Here is a 20387-nt window from a genome sequence, read left to right as displayed (position 1 = left end):
TGCAGCTCCAGACCTGGACATTTTGGGTGCTTCCTCATAGTCCCTCCTTTCTCTTTTCCTTTCCATTTCTCCTTAACCCCGGTGGGTGAAGTCACAGGGTTAAGGAAAGGTGTGAGGGAAAGGCGATCACGTTCTTTTGACAATCTGACTGCACTTCCACTAGGTGGCGTAATAATAATCTGACGGTGGCGAAGGTTCGTGACGCCTGAAGGTGAAAAAAGTACAAATGAGTGAAAATGGAGTAGACAAAGGTTATTTCTACCACTTTCCTCTTAGGGATGCAGTGAGCCTCATTTTTTCACTTCCATTCCCGATACCTGTATTTGGATGTCTGCCGATACGATGCTATGCCGATACCGGAGCTCGGTTTGCTAAATATCATTATGATCATTATTGTTGACTTTATATGAGGCTGTAATAAACTCCCCTCTGCAGTAAAGTATGAAATGTAGGACTGTTTGCATGTATTCACTCAAAAGACAATGTGAGGTTAGTATCAGGTCAGAAAAGGATTTTTGTTCCATGTGGACAATGTGGGGGTCTGTGTGACGTCATCATCTCATAATAAACTAGTTCTGTCTTTAAAGCTCGGACTCAGTTACATTTCCATGTACGTAATGGCAGAGAACAAGTGGCAATATGTACAGTAAACGGTAGCAGAAAGAACTGTAACCTGGTTAATAAAAATGGATTTGCCCTCCCCTCCTCCCCTCCCCCACTCCAACTATTCAGAACTAAACTAAAGCACCATATTTATGATTTGGCAAGCAATGAGGCAAGCCAAGCCGCACAGAGGCCAGCGGTGTATTGTGAGTTAAGGGTCAAGTCAGGACCTATTTTTAGCAGCTGTTTTAGTGTCATGGAAGTAAGATACAGTTGTGCTCATAAGTTTACATACCCTGGGAGAATTTAGGATTTCTTGGCCATTCTTCAGTGAATATGAGTGATGACACAAAAACCTTTCTTCCGCTCATGGTTGATAGTTGGGTGAAGCTATTTATTGGCAATCAACTGTGTTTACTCTTTTTAAATCAAAATGACAAAAGAAAGTACCCAAATGACCCTGATCAAAAGTTTACATACCCCAGTTAATACTGTGTATTGACCCCTTTAACATCAATGACAGCTTCAACTATTTTGTGGGAGTTGTTGAAGAGGTTCTTTATTTTCTCAGAATACAGAGCCTCCAGTTCTTGTAAGTTCTTGGGCTGTCTTGCATGAACTGCACGTTTGAGATCTCAGAGTGGCTCAATCATACTGAGGTCAGGAGACTGAGAGGGCCACTCCAGAACCTTCACTTGGTTCTGCTGTAGCCAATGACAGGTGGATTTGCCCTCGTGTTTTGGATCATTGTCATGTTGGAATGTCCAGACATGTGCAGCTTCTGGGCTGATGAGTGCAAATATTCCTCCAGTATTGTCTGATAACATGCTGCATTCATCTTGCCATCCATTTTGTCCAAGTTTCCTGTGCCTCTGTAGCTCACACATCCCCAAACATCAGTGATGCACCTCCGTGTTTCACAGTAGGAATGGTGTTCCTTCCATCAGAGGCCGTGTTGACTCCTCTCCAAATGTGACGTTTATGGTTGTGGCCAAAAAGTTAAATTTTGGTCTCATCACTCCAAATGACTTTGTTCCAGAAGTTCTGAGGCTTGTCTCTGTGCATGTTTGGCGTAATGGAAGAGGGATACTTTGTGACATTTCTGCAGAAGTGGCTTTCTTCTGGCGACTCGACCATGCAGCCCAGTTTTCTTCAACCGCCTCCTTATTGTGCTTTTTGAAACAGCCACACAACAATTTTCCAGAGAGTCCTGTATATCAGCTGAAGTTATTTGTAGATTTTTCTTTGCATCTCAAACAACTTTCCTGGCAGTCGTGGCTGAAATCTTTGCTGGTCTACCTGACCATGGTTTGGTTTCAACTCATTTTCTACTTCTTAATCAGCGTTTGAACACTGCTGATTGGCATTCTCAATTCCTTGGATATCTTTTTATACCCCTGTCCTGTTTTATGCAGTTCAATTACCTTTTTCTCGCAGATCCTTTGACAATTATTTTGCTTTCCCCATGACTCAGAATCCAGAACCGTCTGTGCAGCACTGGATGAAAGATGCAATGGTCTGTCAGAAGCCCAGAAACTCACTGACCTTTTATACACACACACTAACTACAAACAAACAGGTCACAGGTCAGGATGGGAACCTGGATTAGCCATTCAAACTTGTTTGTCGACTTTTGTGCATGTTATCAGGTCAAAGTCACTGGGGTATGTAAACTTTTGATCAGGATCATTTGGGTACTTTCTTTGCCAATAAATAGCTTCACCCAACCTTTAACCATGAGCGGAAGAAAGGCTTTTGTGTTATCATTCATATACTCTGAAGAATGGCCAAGAAATCATAAATTCTCCCAGGGTATGTAAACTTATGAGCACAACTCTAAGGCTCCCAGATTCTATAGAATTTGTTCGACAGATGCACAGAGCGTCTTCAAATTGAGACATGCCATTATTTAAGTCTATGCGAGGCAGCACCCTTCCATTTCAGCAAAACTGCACGTCTTGCTAACAGCAAAGCAATGGTAACTATACGACGCGCCGCAGATGTCAAATGTGGGCCATCTCCACCAGGAACACCATGCAGGGCAATGACAGGATTAGGATCCAAGGTTTTCCTTAAAATGTTTGATAGAGTTTGGAAGACGTCTTTCCAGAATCTTTGAAACTGGGGGCATAGCCAGTACATATGGATCGGTGCAGCATTATCGCTAGGGATGCACTGATACCAATATCGGGTATCTGTTCGATACCAGACATGAGTACTCGTACTCATAAAACTGCCACCGATACCACGACACATGATACCGCTTTACAGCAGCGCGCGGTTTACGGCACTTCGCTGCAAGGCACAGGCGGCCAGTGAAGAGTGCACAGTGCTATTTTATCCGCTGTCTTTTTGGAAAATTGACCGTCAGAATGACCGTTTGAGGCTTGCTGCCTGCAACAGTGAACTGAAATGGAGTGTCCGCTACATTTGTCACAGATGGGAGTAATATTTTGGTAGAATTGAGATGATTTAGCTTTTGACACGTGAGCCCTGTGGACCAGTTTGAATTGCAGAAGGCAGTGCCTTGCACATAATGATGATTTATGTATGGACACCAAGGCAGTTTCCCAGATTTCATCAGGTATTCCTTGGCCTGGAATGTTGACTGGAAGTGCTAACACGCCCAGCTTGCCATCGATCTAGAATGATCTGAACAGCGCACATGGGTCTCCTGCAAGAAAGCATTGTCTGGATTGACATGTTGAAGATGGGTAAAAACCTTCTTCCTTTTAACTGGATGATTTAGATCCTTGACGTTCCAGCTCACAATATTAAGATGTCCACTCATATGTTGTAAATATAATGGTGAGTAACCATAAAATTGGGCTCTGCAGGGCTGTCCACCGCATCCCTGCTGAAAGTAGAGGGCATCTCGCTTGTGTGCCCAAATGTTGTGCCTTTCCCAGACCCCATCCCCAAAAATATTTTCAAGAACCCTCAAAACAGAACACGAACTCCAAATCCTCATACATCCCGGATAGCAACCCCAATGAGCAACTGCATGCTCTTCCTACTCCCCAACTATTATTACACAAATACTTCCGATGATTGCAGCCTTCAGGTCATCTGCATTGTTGGTCTGGTGTCTCTCACCGTCCTCTGGACAATAGCCAGAGATTGTCTCTGGGGTTCAGCCCAGGCCAGTCTGCTGGCCAATCCAGCGCAGTAACACCAGGGTCATTGAAGCAGCTTCTGGTACCTTTGGCAGTGTCGGCAGGTGCCAAGTCCTGCTGGAAAATGAACTCAGCGTCTCATAAAGCTCATCAGCAGAAGGAAGCATGAAGAGCTCTAAAGTTTCCTGCTGGATGCTGCCTTGACTGTGGACTTCAGAAGACCCAGTGGAGGGACAGCAGCAGAGGACATGGCAGCACAAGTCATCACAGACTGAGGAAACTTCACTCTGGACTTCAAGCAAGGTGGATTCTGAGCCTCTCCACTCTTCCTCCACACTCTGAGACCTGGAGCTCACTCTTCCTCCACACCCTGGGACCTGGAGTTCCAAATGAGATGCAAAATGTTCCTTCATGTGACAAAATGACTTTGGACCACTGAGCAACAGTCCAGTTCTTGTCCTCCACAGTCCAGGTGAGACTCTTCTGACCTGGTCTCTTGTTCAGGAGTTTCTTGACCCCAGGAAGACACATTAGGATCCCATGTCTAGGATTGGTCAGTGCCTAGTGGCTCTTGATGCGCTGACTCCAGCCTCAGTCCGTCCTTGTGAAGCTTCAAATTCTTCACTGCATTTTGCTGGACAATCCTCTCCAGGCTGCGCTCCTCCCTTTTGCTGCTGCACCTTTTCCTCCCACACTTTTTCCTTCCACTCCACCTTCTCTGAACATGCTTGGATCCAGCGCTCTGTGAACAAGCAGCTTCTTTAGAAAGGACCTTTAGTGGCTTACCTTCCTTGTGGAGGGTGTCATTGACTGTCTTCTGGACATCTGTCCAGTCAGCAGTCTTCCCCATGATTGTGTCCCCTACTGACCCAGACTGAGAGACCATTTTTATAGTGACACCATCAATTTCCAAAACTGAAGTTTTCCACAATATTAAAATTTTCTGAGACACTGAATTTTGGGTTTTCACTTTCTGTAAGTCATGATCAACCTTTCAAGAAATAAAGGCTTGAAATGTTTCATGATCCTAGATCATATATGGGTTTGACTTTCTGAAATGACTGACAAACAATATTGAACATTTTCATGATATAAATTTTTTGAGATGTACCTGTATACAAGTCTGAGCTGGTGAGCGAGTGTGTGGTGTGTCCGCCAAGCGCATGTACTCTCCGTTCACCATACAACGGTCTCTCAGGTGTAAACAAGACGGACGCAGCCGTTGTGCTAACTGCTAAGCTAGCTGATAGATTGTCGTGTGCACAAGAGCAGCATGGAGCCATTAAAGTCACAATGCCCTTCATCAATGCTGTGAAAACCACGATATGCCATGAAAACTAGGAACTTCAGAGAAGATAAGGCTCTTAATATGAACTGTGATTGTAAAATATTTTGGAAAACACATAATTGAGAATTGGTCCTGATCGCTTGCAGTTACCGCTTTCCCCAGTGAGGTGACAGTCTCTCGCTGGGTCCTCAGGAATGTCGTGGCGTCCTCCACCATTGTGAAAAATCTTTTATTTCCGTCCATGGTTGTAATCCTCAGCTTGGCAGGGTACAGCAGTGATGGTTTGAATCCTTTCTGGTACAAACTAGCCATAACCTCTCGATATGCCGAGCGCTGTTCCACCACCTCGAGGCAGTAGTCCTCGATGATAGCCCCGGCCTCCCCTCGTAGGTCAGCTTCCCTCTTCTCCTCCGGGCCTCCTGGACTATGGCCACGTTGGTTTTGTAGCTGTGGACATAGGCAATGGCGGCTCTCGGTCTTGCTTTCGGGTCAGGTTTAGCTGTGAGAGCTCGGTGCGCACGGTCGATTTCTGGGGGCGAGGGGAGCTTCTTATCACCGAGGATATCCTCCAGAACTTTAGAGAAGTAAACGGTGGGCTGTGTGCCTTCTATGAACTCAGGTAGGCCGATTATCCTGATAGTACGTCGGCTACGCGACTCGAGAGCTATCGTTTTTGCCTTGAGTTTGTTGTAGCTGTGCTCCATAGCTGCATACTTGTTTCGCTGCGATGTCTGTCTGAAAGCTGTTTAGAGGATAGTTTGCTGGATCAACTCAGCGGGAGGCGGAAAATGGGCATCAAAGTAAAGTGAGACACAAAACGTAACAAGAGCTCAGGGAAGCAGGTCTACTCCATTTGCGACTCAGAAGTCCTCCCCGGGATGTATGTTTTAAAGATATTTTCTGGTCGAGTACCTTTACAATTCCAGAATTCTTCAGATTTTTTGGGGTGTGTTATGACTTATTTCAACTTTATTGTCCCTAAACTGTTGCATCAATAAGATTATCTGCTCATTCTGCTGTGAACATGTGCTCTTCTCTGCTTCACTTCTGGTCTTCTTGACAGTCGGGGCAGACAACATGGCAGAAGAGCTCTGTGGGATCACAAAGATCACTCTCCCTGCTTCTCCACGTCTCGATCTCCCTCTCCGAACCTCTCGCCGGGAAAACTCCGGGTGGACGCCCGTGCCCACAGGCTTCATGGGAGACCGGGCTCTCCCCACCGTCGTGCAAGACAACACCATTACATGGGTACTAAATTTTGAAATGTTAAAAGATACTCAGCTGATTCAGCCAAGAAATAGACTAATAGTGAGCTTAATAATACTCTGCCGTAGTTGATTACTTTCCTCGTATGTGTCACAAACTGAAACCCCTCTTCACTTGTGTAGGTTTTGGACACTGTTAAGCCTCAAGGTTGGTGTGCATGTGACTGCAACCTCACTGCAGATGTGCTTTGTCCTTTTGATTTCAGAGCGAAGACACCATGCTGAGCACCACTCGGGTTCTCACAGTCCTCCTCATCCACACAATCTCTCCTCTAGGGTGCAGTGGCTTCACAGGAGGGACAGACTCCCATCAGGTCAGATTACTGAGACGCAAGGAGAAACGATAACATGACATCTCTCAACGATCCCAAACAAAATCACATCGTGATGAACACTGATTTATCAGCCCATGTACATGGAACCAACATAATCAGATTTTTTTTAAAAACCTCCTAATCAGACTTATACCAATCAAGGCTGCATGATTTTAGGAAAACATGCGATAACGTTGAGTGTTAATGACTTGCAGTATATATAATCTATTTGAAATTTTCTTCCTTTCCTTTCCACAAATGCTTTCTGAAGCGGTGTGTCCACAAAATCTGACAATTTACCACATCCCATTTATTGTCTGAAACGTACCGCAGTGCATGCTGGGTGCAGTGTGTTTCTAGCTGCGTTGTGTCTTCTTGGAGCTCCCTGTGGCTAATAGTCATAAAAGTTAATCCAGCCAGTTTTATGCAAATGAGGCGCAGGGGGTGAAGAGGGACTGAAAGTATTAAATGAGATTTTCCACATTCACCCCATTTTTTAAAGAAATTTTTATCAAGAAGAGCCAGGTGCTAGTTTGGTGCACATTCAAATCTGGCACCTCCTCAGAACCGGTTGCTTTTCCATTGACGAATGAGAGCCACATCATTGCTTTACCATAAAGCACCAGTGCGTTGCTTCATCCATCATACTGTATAGAATCCTAAAAGCCTTCTAGGAATCCACATCACTCATGTAGCTGTCGTAGCTCATTGTAAAGTTCTTGCCTCCTGAGCAGGAGACCTACTATTGGATTCATACTACACTACTGGGTTCACTTCCTTGCCTGTTCCGTAACTTAACGATCCCGAAAACGTCTGCTTTTCTGGTGGCGGCGTTCTCCTCCTTTCCTCCAGCTGTTGATATTTCACTGCAGGAGTTCTGAGCCGTCTGGATCTTTATCTTCTTCTAAATTGCGGTAGTACAGTCGGCGATACCGGCAGATCTCCTCACAAGTGTCCAGTAGGTTCTGGCGCAGTCAACAATTGGGCTTTGTGCAGTCGACTTCAGCGATAACTCCGCCCCCAGCTTCTGACATAGCCGGGCTTCGCTCTGGCCCAGCAAAGAGTTTTGAGATCCGGTGCTCAGGCAGTGGCTAGTGCAGCCTGTACTTTTCTTTTTTTTTTTTTATCCATTCCATTGTCATTTAAGTGTTTTGTCTTTTTAACGTGCTTGCCCTCAGGCGGCCCGGGTCACTTTGGGTTGAAGCGTCCTCATGAGGACTCCCCTCCATCCACACACACCTCCAAACATCCCCCGGTAAAAAGTGTCAAGGCAATGACCAAACCTGGAACCAAGACGGTAAGCTCTTTATGTTCTTTGAGTTGTAGAAAGCTTCAGACACGATAGTAATGACAACATAAAGCGTTTGATAATCTTGAGTCTTTGCTTGTGGTCTGCAGGCTTTTAAAGCTCCACCAGTCAAGAAGAGGAAGAAGGTGGGAACTCCAGCCTCCAGGGACTCTCTGGTTGCTGATCGTTTGGTGTACCTGACGGGAATCCCAAACGACGCCTCCGAACAGGAAGTCACAGACTTGGTTTGTTCCTTTGGAAAGATCAACAATGTGATCCTGATGCCGAGCTCTGAGGAGGAGGAGAGCGAGAAAGCCCTGGGACAGAAGGTGGAGCCACGGCACAGAGAACCGACCGGAACGGGAACGTGAGGCAGACGTTCACTGTGTGTTCTCTCTGCAGGCGTCGGTGTGTATGCTGAAGGCCGAGGACGCTCAGGCTCTTTCCACCTCCACAAACCTCTCCATCAGAGAGCAGATCATCACCGCCTCCGGAGCCAAGGTCTAGAACGCCTATAAAAATCTAATCTTCCACTCCTGAACAGAAGATGATGACTTACAAGCTGTTCGGTGGTTTTTCTGAGTTCGTGTGACCATTTCAGTTTTCTGATTCTAGTGTTTTAAGAAACCTCATCAGGTTTCTTTCCTTCGAAAACAAAAACTGCTGAATGACACATCAACAAACTCAGAGAATGAACCAGCAGTGTTTTAATGTTTGTGTCTGCTGCAGATTCTGAACACGTCTATTGTTTTCTATAGAAACCTGAAGCAGAGCAGCCGTCTGATGCTAACAACAGGTACCGACATTGAAATGCTGCCTGCCTCTCCTTTTACACCTGATTTCATTTTCAGTAAAATATCTGTTCTCCTGTCTTCACAGAAATCCAGAACAGAACAAAGCAGCCGTGAGCAAGTCCGGTAGGAAAATCAGACATAACCAGATATTCATCAGACAGCTCTGTCTGCTCTTTATATTCTTGTTAAGCCTTTAAAATCAAGAGAACGCAGCTCATAAAGGTGTGTTAGTCACAGAAAACATAAAATGGGGTTGCTGGTTCACAATTTTCAGAATTTAGTGTATAACTGCCCTTGGGTTGAAAGAACAAGATGCTGGAGTCTCGACTGCTCGATGCTTCTCAATGCCCTTTATATTTTGATGTTGAGCATAGCTGAGCACCGTGAAAACTACAAGACAATACAAAATACAAGTTATTTAAAGTTCTAATACAGTGCAAACAATTCATAAACATACTTTATTTAATCATTTAATTTTTGTAAAACCAGACACAACTAACTGTCAATCTTCAATATTGTAGAATTCATTTTACCTTAAAGGGGACATATCATGCTAAATCCACTTTTTTAGCCCTTAAATGCATTTTGGTGTATATTTAGAGTGTTTAGAAGTACAGAAAAGTTCAAAGTAGTCTCTTCAGGTGCTCCGTTGATATCTTTATATTCTGTTTTGGTCATATTTTGCGATCGGTTTCGATTTTTCTATTCTCTATTACGTTTTTTGAACAATGACGTCACAGTATTCTCAGCGGAACTGCCAAATTAGGACATCGACGTTTCGAGCAATCCGCCATTTTTGTTTCTCGCTGCGATTTTGTAGTCCAACCGAAGTTACGAGAGGATAAGTCGAAATGTTCGGTTGTTGGATGTAGTAACCCACAAGCTTCGTTACACCGTCTCCCAGCATCAGAACCTTTTCGAAGTGCCTGGTTGAGTTTTATTTTTCACAGAAATGTACCCACATCTGTGGGTAAGGTCATTTTTGTGTGCGCGAATCACTTTAAGGACGACTGCTTCAGCAACCTCCGCCAGTATAAAGAAGGATTTGCCGAAAGACTTCGTCTGATTGAGCGGTCAGTTCCTTCTATCTATGGAGACGACGAACAGAGCACTTCGGTAAGCTGTATATAACGCTAAAAAGTGTGATGATAAGACGTCCCTGTCATTGTTTTGTTAGCATTAGCAGTTGCACCGTCTTCATATGTTAGCGCTGTGTGCTCGTTTTAGATTATAATGTAACTTCTGTGTTAAATAGTCGTTGTAATACAGGCAGTATTGTAGTAGTGGGCATGGATGGAGAAGTTAGTGTAAATATAGTAACACACCATTGCGTTACATCCATATGAAGACGTTGTTCTGAAGGTGCATCATCGTCATTTTCATCTGGCTCCGCCGGGTCCGACTCTGGCTCCAACATGTATGGCTGGATGGACAAATCTTCCGTTGTTGACATTTTGTAAATAATGTGTGAATATAAAGTTTCTGCGCCGCTAGATAATTGTATCTGTTCTATCAAACTACAAAGATGGCCGAACAGGGTGACGTTGAACCGAGTGTGACCTCTGCAACCTGGAGAGGAGGAGGGGTATGAAGTGTCTCATTTGCATTTGAAGAGACCGCCCCAAAACGAGTTGCTCTCAGAAGCGCATCAGAAAAGGGGTTGAAAAGGGGCCTGTGGAGCTATAATAATGAGGAATTCAGACCCAAGCATTGCAGTTTCGCGTTGTATAGACCACAACTGTATGATTTATATGTAAAAAGGAAGGATTTAAAAGCATGATATGTCTCCTTTAATATTAAAGAAATAAACGGAGTAAATAAATGCAATAACTGTATTTACTAATGAGACAACACAACCCGCTTCACTTGCAGTAAGAGGTCAAATAAAATACTGCATAACGTACCTCATTCCGTGCACCAAGGGCGTTAGAAAAAAAAGGAATCTTCCATAGTGTAGAGGACTTGTCTTTAGAGGCACCACTTTCACAGATCACGCTGCCTCTGAGCGCACTGCTCGCGTTGGACAGCTCGATCCGACAGCGCTAACCGATTAGTGTCTCAGAAGACAACACTGTGGCTGATAGATCACCCTCTCCTCTGGCAGCTGCTTCTCCCATTACTTTCCATACTCGGAAAAATGCCGCTCATGCAGGTCGACACCCCCTTTATCCCCCCTGCACAGGTAAGAGTGCAGCTTGGTATTAAACCCCACCCTGTTTAGGCGCTCCGACGAGGAATCCTGATGCCCAGTGGAAGCTACAGGTGACTGCAGGGATGAGTTGTGTCAAACACACAAAATCAATTGTCTGAACCACATCCAATAAGAAACCAGTGCCTACGACTCCCAACAAGTGAGCCGAGGGTCAACCACAGTCGTGTAAATAATGATCAAATGGGACGCTTTTGCTTGAATCCTGTCATATATTAACATTATGCGTGTTTTAACCTCAAACTCTCCAGTGAGCGCTCAAGGCCTTTTGAAAACGTGGAAAACGATCACATCATATTTCCCAGGGAAGTAGGTGATGGTAGACATATCAGGAACAAGTTCAGCAGCATTTGGCCCAAATACAGTGAGAAATATTTCCTATTCAGTGTTTTTAGGCTTTAAATCGATTAATACATTTTTGCACAGACATTTTCACCTTTATTATTCTAAATAAATGGAACATAGTGGTGTTGATTTGAGTCAGTCAATTGACCATTTAATATGTTTTGGTCAGTTTCCTGTAAAGAGTTATACATGGATTTATTAAAACATTTTTTAAGACAGGGTCAAGACGTTTTAGTGTTTCTAGGTTGGACTGTCACAAACTCTGTTTTTGTGTGGCGTCCACATGCTGACCTGCCTCTCCTTCCTACCTGCAGCCGAGGCTAACCAGAAGACCACTGAGCTACACGCCGTCCCTCAGAAGAGCACGGTGCTGATCTCAGGTCTGCCGGACGGCGGCTGCTCACAGAGCGACATCCTGGATCTTTTCCTGTCTTTTTTGACTCCATGTCACGTCATCATGGCAACTCACCTTGGAAAGGTCCGCCCAAACTTTTAAATTTGACACTCGTTGTTGATTCTTTGACTTGATGTGATGATAACTGGACGTGCTATTTTTGTGTGCTAGGCTCTGGTGTCGGTGACGGACGTGGAAGCTGTACAGGAGATGATCAAAGTTCACAGCGTCACGCCGGCCAGGATTAAAGACACTGACGTGAAGCTTGTTCTGATCCAACAGAACATCAGCCTCAGCTCACCAGTACGACTCTCCTCTTGCTCCTTCTGCAGAATGTTTGTGCGCAGCAGGATGTTTTAATCTTTTCTCATTGATCAGTAAATGTCTAATTAATGCTGAAACTTCTTCTCCCAGGTGGCTCTCTATAACCTCCTAATGGGATCAGTTCATCCACTTGTAAGTACTGAAATAAGCAGTTACAAGCTGTCATTTGTCTCACAATTTATTCAAATGTCATCAAACGTGGTCTGGAATTACTTTACAGTTGTTCTCATTTTCTCTACAAAATCTAAACAAAGAACGAATTTTGTGTAACTTGCTGCTTCCTGCAGGAGAGCCCGGTCCGGGTGGGCTGGAGCCGCCTGCTGGTGATCCGAAATGTCCCCGACAGCCCGTCGGGCTCCGGTGAAGTGCAGCGACTGGTGCGGCGCTTCGGCACCGTCATCAAAACCCTGGTGCTGGACAACATGGTGAGAGCTGCGTCCTGAACCGTCCTCCAGTCGCCGCGAGAACCAAGCCTGGATTTATTTGGAATGTCAAACAATGAAACGTGCTCAGAACTTCCACTCTTTTCTTCCATCTTCAGAACTGGTCTCTTTTGCAATCTTCTTTTATTGTTACTGACGCATTAGTTGCTGACTTATTAGTTGTTGACTTGTTAGTTGCTGACGTTTAGACGATCCCTCCACTGCGTTGTGCCCGTTCAGTGATGACCGCCACGCTCCTTGTTAGTGGCATGCTTGTGTTGACTGGTTCTTCATGACGTCATTGATCTGGGTGTGAGTTTGAGCTCACGCTGCCAGAGAAAACATTCAAAATATCCCACCAGGAGGAAACTCACTTGCTCCTCTTCTCTCTCAGGTCATCTGTGAGATGGCAACAGCGGCCATGGCGCTGTCCGTGTACAAACGCTTCCAGACGTTCCCTTGCATCATCCACAGGAACCCGCTGATTTTCTCCCGCAAGCCCGACCCCAAAGCCAGCTTGCACACTAAAGTCATAACGGCGTATCTGGAGCCTCCAGAGGTCAGTAGTTTGAGTTCCGGGCACACCTCTGCAGCTTTAATTTGTGTCGGGGACTTGAAGGTGTGTGTTTGTGTGTTCACAGGACACGTCTGCAAACGGTGGGCAAACAGCAGCAAATGAGGAAGAAACGGCCCCCCAAGAGACTCCTGCGCCTCCACTGGAGGGATCGGAAAATGTTGCAGATGGTGATGTGGAGAAAATATCGAACACGGAGACGATGATCGAAGACGAAGCGTCAAGACGAGTCTGGAACAAAGACGGTGAGGAGCCGGCTCTTTGTGACTCGGTGACACTCCAAGGGGAAACATCGGCCGGAGAAATGGTCACAGAGGTGACCGTTGTGAACGAAGGTGTTGGCGAGTCTGAAGCAGCAAACCAAGAAGCTCCTGCTGAGCTGGAGACTGAACCAACCGCTGGAGACGCGGCGGCCTTGCAGGAGACGCCAGTACCTCCCATCCCAAAGGTAAGCAGCGCTCTGGAGCCATGTGTTGTGTAGAAGAAAGCACCTGTCTGAGCTCAGATCTTTGTCTTCCAGATGACTCAGGCCATGGTTAATGCCCTGCTGGAGGAGTGTAGAATAAAAACTGGTAAAAACACAGCAACTGCCCCTAGTGGAGAACAGGAGGGAAACTCCTCCTCTGCTGCCAAGGAGGCAAAACAATGTGGCAAAGACCTTCTGAAGAAGCAGGAGAGGGAGCGGAAAGTCAAGGAGGCCAGACAGAAGCAGCAGGTGAGGGAGCGAGAGAGGAGTGAGAAGGACAGGAGGCTCTGGAAAAAGGAGGAGAAAGCCAGGAGAGAAAAGGGGCGCTTTGAGAAGGCCCAAAGAGAGAGGGAGAGGCGAGAGAAGGAGAGGAGGGATAGAAAGAGAGGTTATGATGACGACCTGTCCAGGTCCAGGTCTGAAGGTCGCAGGCTGAACTCCTGGTGGGAGGACGAGCTCCCCAGAGTGGAGGCCGAGACCAAGACGGTAAGAAAACACCTGCAATTCAAATACGGAGGGAGAATCCTTCACCCTGTAAATGGTTGCTTTTTAATTTGGCAGGAGGAGGAGGAGGAAGAAGAAGAGGAGGAGTTCCCCTTCAACATGAGTGACTTTGTGACCGTCGATGAAGTAGGAGAGGTCGCCGACCTGCCTGCTGTTACCATGGAAACCGCTAACGCTCACACACATCCTGAGGTCCCTACACTTATTTCATATTTCACTATTCTATGTATTGGTTCGCTCGTGGTGCTCTTTCATGTTTTGTTTAATAGTTTTCATGAGACAAAGACCAAGAGATTGATCTGAAATGTACCGTTATTATATAAAGCTGCGGTTCCACCATGCAGTACGTGCCGGGGCAGGGCATGAGGGTACGGTAAGATAAAGCGCTCCCAAACACAACTGTCACCCGGTCCCACCACAGACGATACGGTTAAAATGAAGGCGGGGTTATGAACCATGCAGGTATGTGTCGTCATCACGCACCAGTAGTCGGGCGTGCAGCTCAGGCAGCCGCGAGCCTCGTTCTCTGACACAGCTTAAACTTTCTCCTTGTGAACACCAGCTCCTGCTGAGGCTCCTTTTCTCCTGTTGCTGAGAGGAGCGACTGAACCTCGTCTGAACGCCAGGGGGCAGTGGAGCGCCAACATTTCAATAAAATGACTTGACGTCCAGTGAGCGCAAAGTAGCGTATGTAAACAATGGGAGGGTTTACGGCCGATGAAATATTTAAGTATTGCTGCTTGTCCAGAGTGACGATCGTCACTGACCAATCAGCAGACGGCTGCGTTGTAGCTCCGCCTTCATGAGACCTGTTCCTCAGTGCTAGGTACCTCAACGGAGGGGCAATGAAATATGTAGCTGGTGGTTACGGTTTTTTCCATAACATCCACAACTTTTGTCGGTGGAGACGCACGAAAACCCGCCCGCCCTGTCCCGGTGCAAAGGTTTCAAGTTCAACATCCTTACCAGCATTAACGCATTCAAAAGAATAAACGTGTGAGGTTTCATTAGCCTTCATCTCATGGTGATCAACATGTGAGCCTCTGTGCAGCCTGATGGTATCATGTCTTCACCTCTAGGACTCTTCCACACAAGCTGAAGCTTTTCCAGCCGAAGCTTCAGATTCAGCAGCCAGTGCTTCACAGCACAAGTCTCCCCTCGACCAAGAACATGTGCCAACATGTCCCCCAGAAGCTGCTGAAGGATCAGGAGATCTTAAAGCACCAGAAGCTGCTGAAGCTCCAGAAGATCTTAAAGCTGCTGAAGCTGTTGAAGCTCCAGAAGATCTTAAAGCTGCTGAAGGATCAGAAGATCTTAAAGCTGCTGAAGGATCAGAAGATCTTAAAGCTGCTGAAGGATCAGAAGATCTTAAAGCTGCTGAAGGATCAGAAGATCTTAAAGCTGCTGAAGGATCAGAAGATCTTAAAGCTGCTGAAGGATCAGAAGATCTTAAAGCTGCTGAAGGATCAGAAGATTTTAAAGCTGCTGAAGGATCAGAAGATCTTAAAGCTGCTGAAGGATCAGAAGATCTTAAAGCTGCTGAAGGATCAGAAAATCTTAAAGCTGCTGAAGGATCAGAAAATCTTAAAGCACCAGAAGCTGCTGAAGCTCCAGAAGATCTTAAAGCACCAGAAGCTGCTGAAGCTCCAGAAGATCTTAAAGCACCAGAAGCTGTTGAAGCACCAGATGCCGACACCAGGCCCAAGCAAGGTAAAGTTCCACACTCCCACGTCTTTTCAGTGTGTACATGACTGTATTTACCTGATGACCTGTGGTTGTTCCTCAGACTCCTCTCGCTCCACGCCTGCAACTGCAGCCGAGGAGCAGGAGGAGGCGCCGAACATCCTGGAGGACGAAGAAGAGGAAAAACCCATTGAAGACCACAAAGAGATGAAAGCTGGAGCTGCAGAAGAAGGTTAGTTTGGAAAAGCTCCTGCTCACAGTCGAGGTCACTTTATTGGTTCCTGGAGGTCGGCTTGTTTTACAGGTTTTGTGATCGCTTGGCACGTCAAAACAAATAAAGACACACAATGAACCAAACAAGCAGATAGTTGGTCGAGTCAGACAGACAAGACAAGAGCTCAATGTTCTGCTATTCACCAAGAAATAATTAAGATCAAAAATAGATGAAGAGAAACCACAATAAAAATACAATAAAACCTTAAAGATAAAGATCTGTCACTAACATAAACCAGGATGAGAACATTCAATGAAGAGTAGCGATAATAAATGGAGCTAAAAACTGATTAATAGAATAAATACGATAAAGTGCAAAGTCACTGGGTCTTATTCAGTTCAGTGACGGCGACAAGAACAAAGCTGTTCTTAAAGCGCATTGTTCTGCACCGTGGGACCAGGAACCTTCGTCCCGAGGGGATGAGCTGGAATTGGCCTGGTTAAGGATGGGAGTCACTGTTTAGGATTGCTGAAGCTCCTCTGTACCTGTTCAGTGAACAGGGAGGCTGGAAAAGACTGACCAATGAGATGACTGGACCATTTTACTATTTGGTTTAGTGACTTTCTCTCTTTTAAAGAGTTCTGACCGAACCAGGCCACCAAGCAAAAAGATAAAACAGACTTGGTAAAAGACCAATAATAAAGTCTCAGGATTGTTCTGTCAACGTGGAAAAGGCAGGTTTCCTGAGGCTGACGGCCCTTTTTACAGACTTTCTCCTCCAAATTCAGTTTTTCATCAGTAATGGTCCCGAGGTATTTATATGATCGCCCTTGCTCTATTTTCTGCCCTTTGATTAAAGTGACTCTGTGCCTGTCTTGTTGCTTTCTAAGATCAGTGACCATATCTTTTGTTTTTGATATGTTCAATTGAAGGTGGGACTCTTCACACCACTGTACAAACTCACTATTGACTGGGTCGTGACTGGTTCACCCCTGAGGAGGCTGACAATAACAGTCTTCTGCACACTTGATGATAGTTCTGTTGTCATTTCTGCTCCGACACATTTGTATAAAGGATAAATAAAAGGGGCGACAGCACCCCCTTGTGTTGAACCCATGGAGGAGAACACTGGGTCAGACAGAACCCTTCTATTCTCACTCTTTGTCTAAAAGTCTAAAATCCGGCCCACCAAGTTTTTACAGATTTCAAATTGCTCTAGAAGTCTTTTGGTTAAAATGTGGGACTGGATGGTATTAAATGCAGAGAAGACGATCAATAAAAGTCTAGCAGACGTCGCTTTATTCTCTACACGTTTAAAAATCATGTTTAGTAGAGTGTCGTCCTCACCTCCTCTGTTGGGCCTGAATGCAAACTGCATTGATCCAGCTGGTATTCACTTTCCCTCAGGATCACACTCCTCACAAGTCTTTCAAAGACCTTCATTACTACTGAGGTGAGGCAACAGGCCTGAAGTCATTTAAAGACCTTCATTACTACTGAGGTGAGGCAACAGGCTGGACTTGAAACAAGGACCAGGACCTGAGAGAAGGTTCATGCTGCGTTTCCAAAGACTTGTTAAAAATGACTTGAAGTGCAGGACCGAGTTCACTGGCACATGGTTTAATAGGAAGACCACTAATGTTATCAGGACCCTGGTTTTGTTTATGTTCACTTTGCTAAAAGCCTTTCTGACGTCGCAAAGTTCAATGTTAAAGAGCTCAGCGTCCATCAGGCCCTTTTCAAGTTCAAAATGTCCTTGCGAAAATCAGAGGAATTAAAACGGCCATAAAAAGCATTTGCAAAATCTTTTTTTGAATTAAATTCATTGAAGAAGGTCTGGCTGCTGCTCTGGGGATTATGAAGACCTGCAATGGTTTTCATGCATGTCCAGGCAGAACTAAGATTGTTTGTGGCCATTTTACTTTCCAGGAGGCTTTTGTGGCTCTTTTGCCGTCAGAACTTTAATTTTGAGGTCTTTGGTGGGAGACTGAAGGTCAGAGACAGCCGACTCTTTTTGTGACCCATGGTTTGTTATTAGGGTCCACATGAACACAGTTCCATGGTGTGATCATGTCCTTACTGAAAGTCACAGGGCTTGTGACATCCACCAGAGCGTCCAGATGGTCTTCACAGGGGGGGTGAAAACACCCCAGTCTGGACAGTAGAAACACTCCTGCAGGGAGAGCACAGTCCTCAGATCACATTTCAAAGTCCTTGGTCCTTTTCGTCTCCATCTTTAGAAAAGTCTTGTAGATGGCAGGAGGTGTTTGGTTATGGTCAGTGGATCCTAAAGGAGGAAGAGGGAGGGATTTCTAGGTGTTTTTCACTGATCCATAAGACAGATCTAGCATTCTGTCCCGTCTGGGAGGACAGGACACGTATTGATCAAAGTTTTTCAGGGTTGATTTGAGGCAGACTTGTTTAAAATGACCCATAATAAATAATGGGGCGTCGGGGGAGAGCGACTCGACTGCAGCCTCTGGTGGTGTTGCAGGCGGAGGCGGCGGGATGTAGCCCGTGGTAATAAAAAGTTGGGGGAACTCACGGGGGAGGTCAAATGGGCTCAGTGAGACTGATAGTCAACTTGCACCCCACATGTTGAACTTTTGACAGTCCCAGCGCTGCAGGAACAGGAACAAACACTCCCCCTCCTTGTGTTTCCCCGTCACCTTCGAGTCCTGGTCCAAATGAGGTGGGGCTCCAAGTCCATGGCCTGACAGGTCGGCGTCCAGGTCCTGCTCTGTCAGCCACGTCTCAGTGAAGACCTCTACACAGCAGTCCCTGAAGTCCTTCTGGAACCTCACCTTTCCCTGGAGTTCCTCCAACTTGTTCCTCAGGGACGGAACGTTTCCCAGGATAACGGAAAGCAGTGGAGTCCGGCTGAGCTGTTGGCTCTTCGGGCGTAGTTTTGATTCCTCCGCCTCTCCCTCTTTTCCCTTTCTTCTGGTCACTCGTCCTATTAAAATCTCTCCGTATAGGATCTGGTAGCTGTGGTAACTCGCCTCGTAGTAACAAGCCAAAAGTCCAAACTAAAGGAATCCATGGTGTTCTCTTCAGTCAGTAGAACATGGAGCACCTAAACAACGTCGCTCGACCAAGAGATAAAACTAAAAAGTATAAAACTGATGAAAACAAACAGGACACCAAGCTGTCACTCACTGCCGGTCGCTGCCAGCGCCCTGAGGGGTGTTGGGTAACCAGAGCCCGAGGAACAGACGGGACTCCACATCTAAACAATAATGACTCGATGATTCTGTGAGTTGTGTGTCGTGTTGCTGGTTTTTACAACTTCCCTCTCCGTAATATACAAACATTCCATGTTCAGGCTCAAACAGTGAAACCTTCTCCGCACCAGCTGAAAGATGTTTGGTGTTGGATTCACTTCTTCTCTTCGTTCATTCCGTGGACATGAAGACAGTGTTTCAGGTCTGATCCTCCCACTTGTTCTCACTTTGTCTCCCACAGAAAAGCACAAGAGGTCCAAGCACCATGTGAACCCCGGCGAGGAGGACGACGTGAAGAGGACGAACCATTCCCTTCCTCCCTTTGACCCCAGCAGCCCCATTGGTGAGACATTTGAAAGATTTCTTTTCAAGAAGAGAACTCCAGAACCATCCGGAGGACAAACTTGAAGCTGTGTGTCCTCAGGTTTGGAGTTCTTGATCCCAAAGACGGGCTTCTTCTGCAAGGTGTGCCGACGGTTCTTCAGCGGAGCCAAAGAGGCCGAGATGAACCACTGCAAGACCATCAAACACTACGAGAACCTGCAGGTAGGCCAGCAGCCCCATGAGCCAATCACTGCACAGCGTAGCTGACAGCAGGCATTGATTGGCTGAGGGCAGATTGATTGACAGCTTGGGCATGAACATTATTATGCAGTATCTCACATTTCTGCTGACATATCTGTCCACGTGACAACGGTGACGAAATGACACTTTGATTCAAAGTAAAGTAGTTGATGTACAGCTTGTATGACGGTGTGAATTTACACTGTGTAGAATATAAATAAATACCAGGAAATATTGACAGTCAGCCCAATTTGGACATTTCCATTGAGGGGTGTAGTCGCTATTGTTACCGGCCGGTGCGACATTAATGACTGAGTGTTGAGAGGACGGTAAAAAGCTTTACGCTGACGACTCTGCATTTTATCAACGTGTCATTTCTTCACATGAAAGAATATAATTAAATATTAGCAGAAATGTGAGCGATGTACTCACACTTGAGTGATACTCTACATGTGCTGTTCTTGTGTTTGAGTGAACAGTTGTATTTATTTTAGAAGCTTCTCTGTTTTCTGGATCTCCAACTAAAGCTGGTTCCCTTCTTTCCTTTCTAGAAATACTTGCTGACCACGAAAGTGGCGGGCGCGGCGTCCAAGATGGGCTCCAGCTAAACGTGGAGGACTTTAAAAATGTCTCTTTATTTCTCAATAAGGGTCCAGATATTCAGACAGTTTTTGATTCATTTCATGTTTTCTGTTTGAATATGAAGTAATACATTTATTCTGTGTGTACTGTTGTGGGAGAAACAAAGTCTGTTCTCTGGTCTTCATTTCTAATAAATATTAATTGTGAGTATTTA

The 20387-nt window shown here is 45.6% G+C and overlaps 1 protein-coding gene across 1 annotated transcript in view; it reads left to right on the top strand.

Annotated features, from left to right (window-relative positions):
• LOC308109573 (uncharacterized protein) overlaps positions 1 to 20387 on the top strand; it is a 30508-nt gene extending 10121 nt beyond the window's left edge. The window contains exons 5-24 of the mRNA XM_080463227.1: positions 6071 to 6255; positions 6479 to 6586; positions 7765 to 7883; positions 7985 to 8203; positions 8277 to 8375; positions 8633 to 8670; positions 8754 to 8791; positions 11537 to 11700; positions 11788 to 11919; positions 12031 to 12072; positions 12228 to 12365; positions 12757 to 12921; positions 13004 to 13384; positions 13457 to 13888; positions 13964 to 14098; positions 14986 to 15616; positions 15693 to 15821; positions 19269 to 19370; positions 19452 to 19573; positions 20143 to 20387. Coding sequence (XP_080319353.1) covers positions 6071 to 6255; positions 6479 to 6586; positions 7765 to 7883; positions 7985 to 8203; positions 8277 to 8375; positions 8633 to 8670; positions 8754 to 8791; positions 11537 to 11700; positions 11788 to 11919; positions 12031 to 12072; positions 12228 to 12365; positions 12757 to 12921; positions 13004 to 13384; positions 13457 to 13888; positions 13964 to 14098; positions 14986 to 15616; positions 15693 to 15821; positions 19269 to 19370; positions 19452 to 19573; positions 20143 to 20199 — 3436 coding nt within the window. The 3' untranslated portion in view covers positions 20200 to 20387. The remainder of the gene's footprint in view (positions 1 to 6070; positions 6256 to 6478; positions 6587 to 7764; positions 7884 to 7984; positions 8204 to 8276; positions 8376 to 8632; positions 8671 to 8753; positions 8792 to 11536; positions 11701 to 11787; positions 11920 to 12030; positions 12073 to 12227; positions 12366 to 12756; positions 12922 to 13003; positions 13385 to 13456; positions 13889 to 13963; positions 14099 to 14985; positions 15617 to 15692; positions 15822 to 19268; positions 19371 to 19451; positions 19574 to 20142) is intronic.

This window comes from Lipophrys pholis (assembly GCF_963383615.2).
Source record: "Lipophrys pholis genome assembly, chromosome: 5".
In the NCBI taxonomy this organism is placed as follows: Eukaryota; Metazoa; Chordata; class Actinopteri; order Blenniiformes; family Blenniidae; genus Lipophrys; species Lipophrys pholis.
This window is presented reverse-complemented; position numbering and strand designations above follow the sequence as displayed.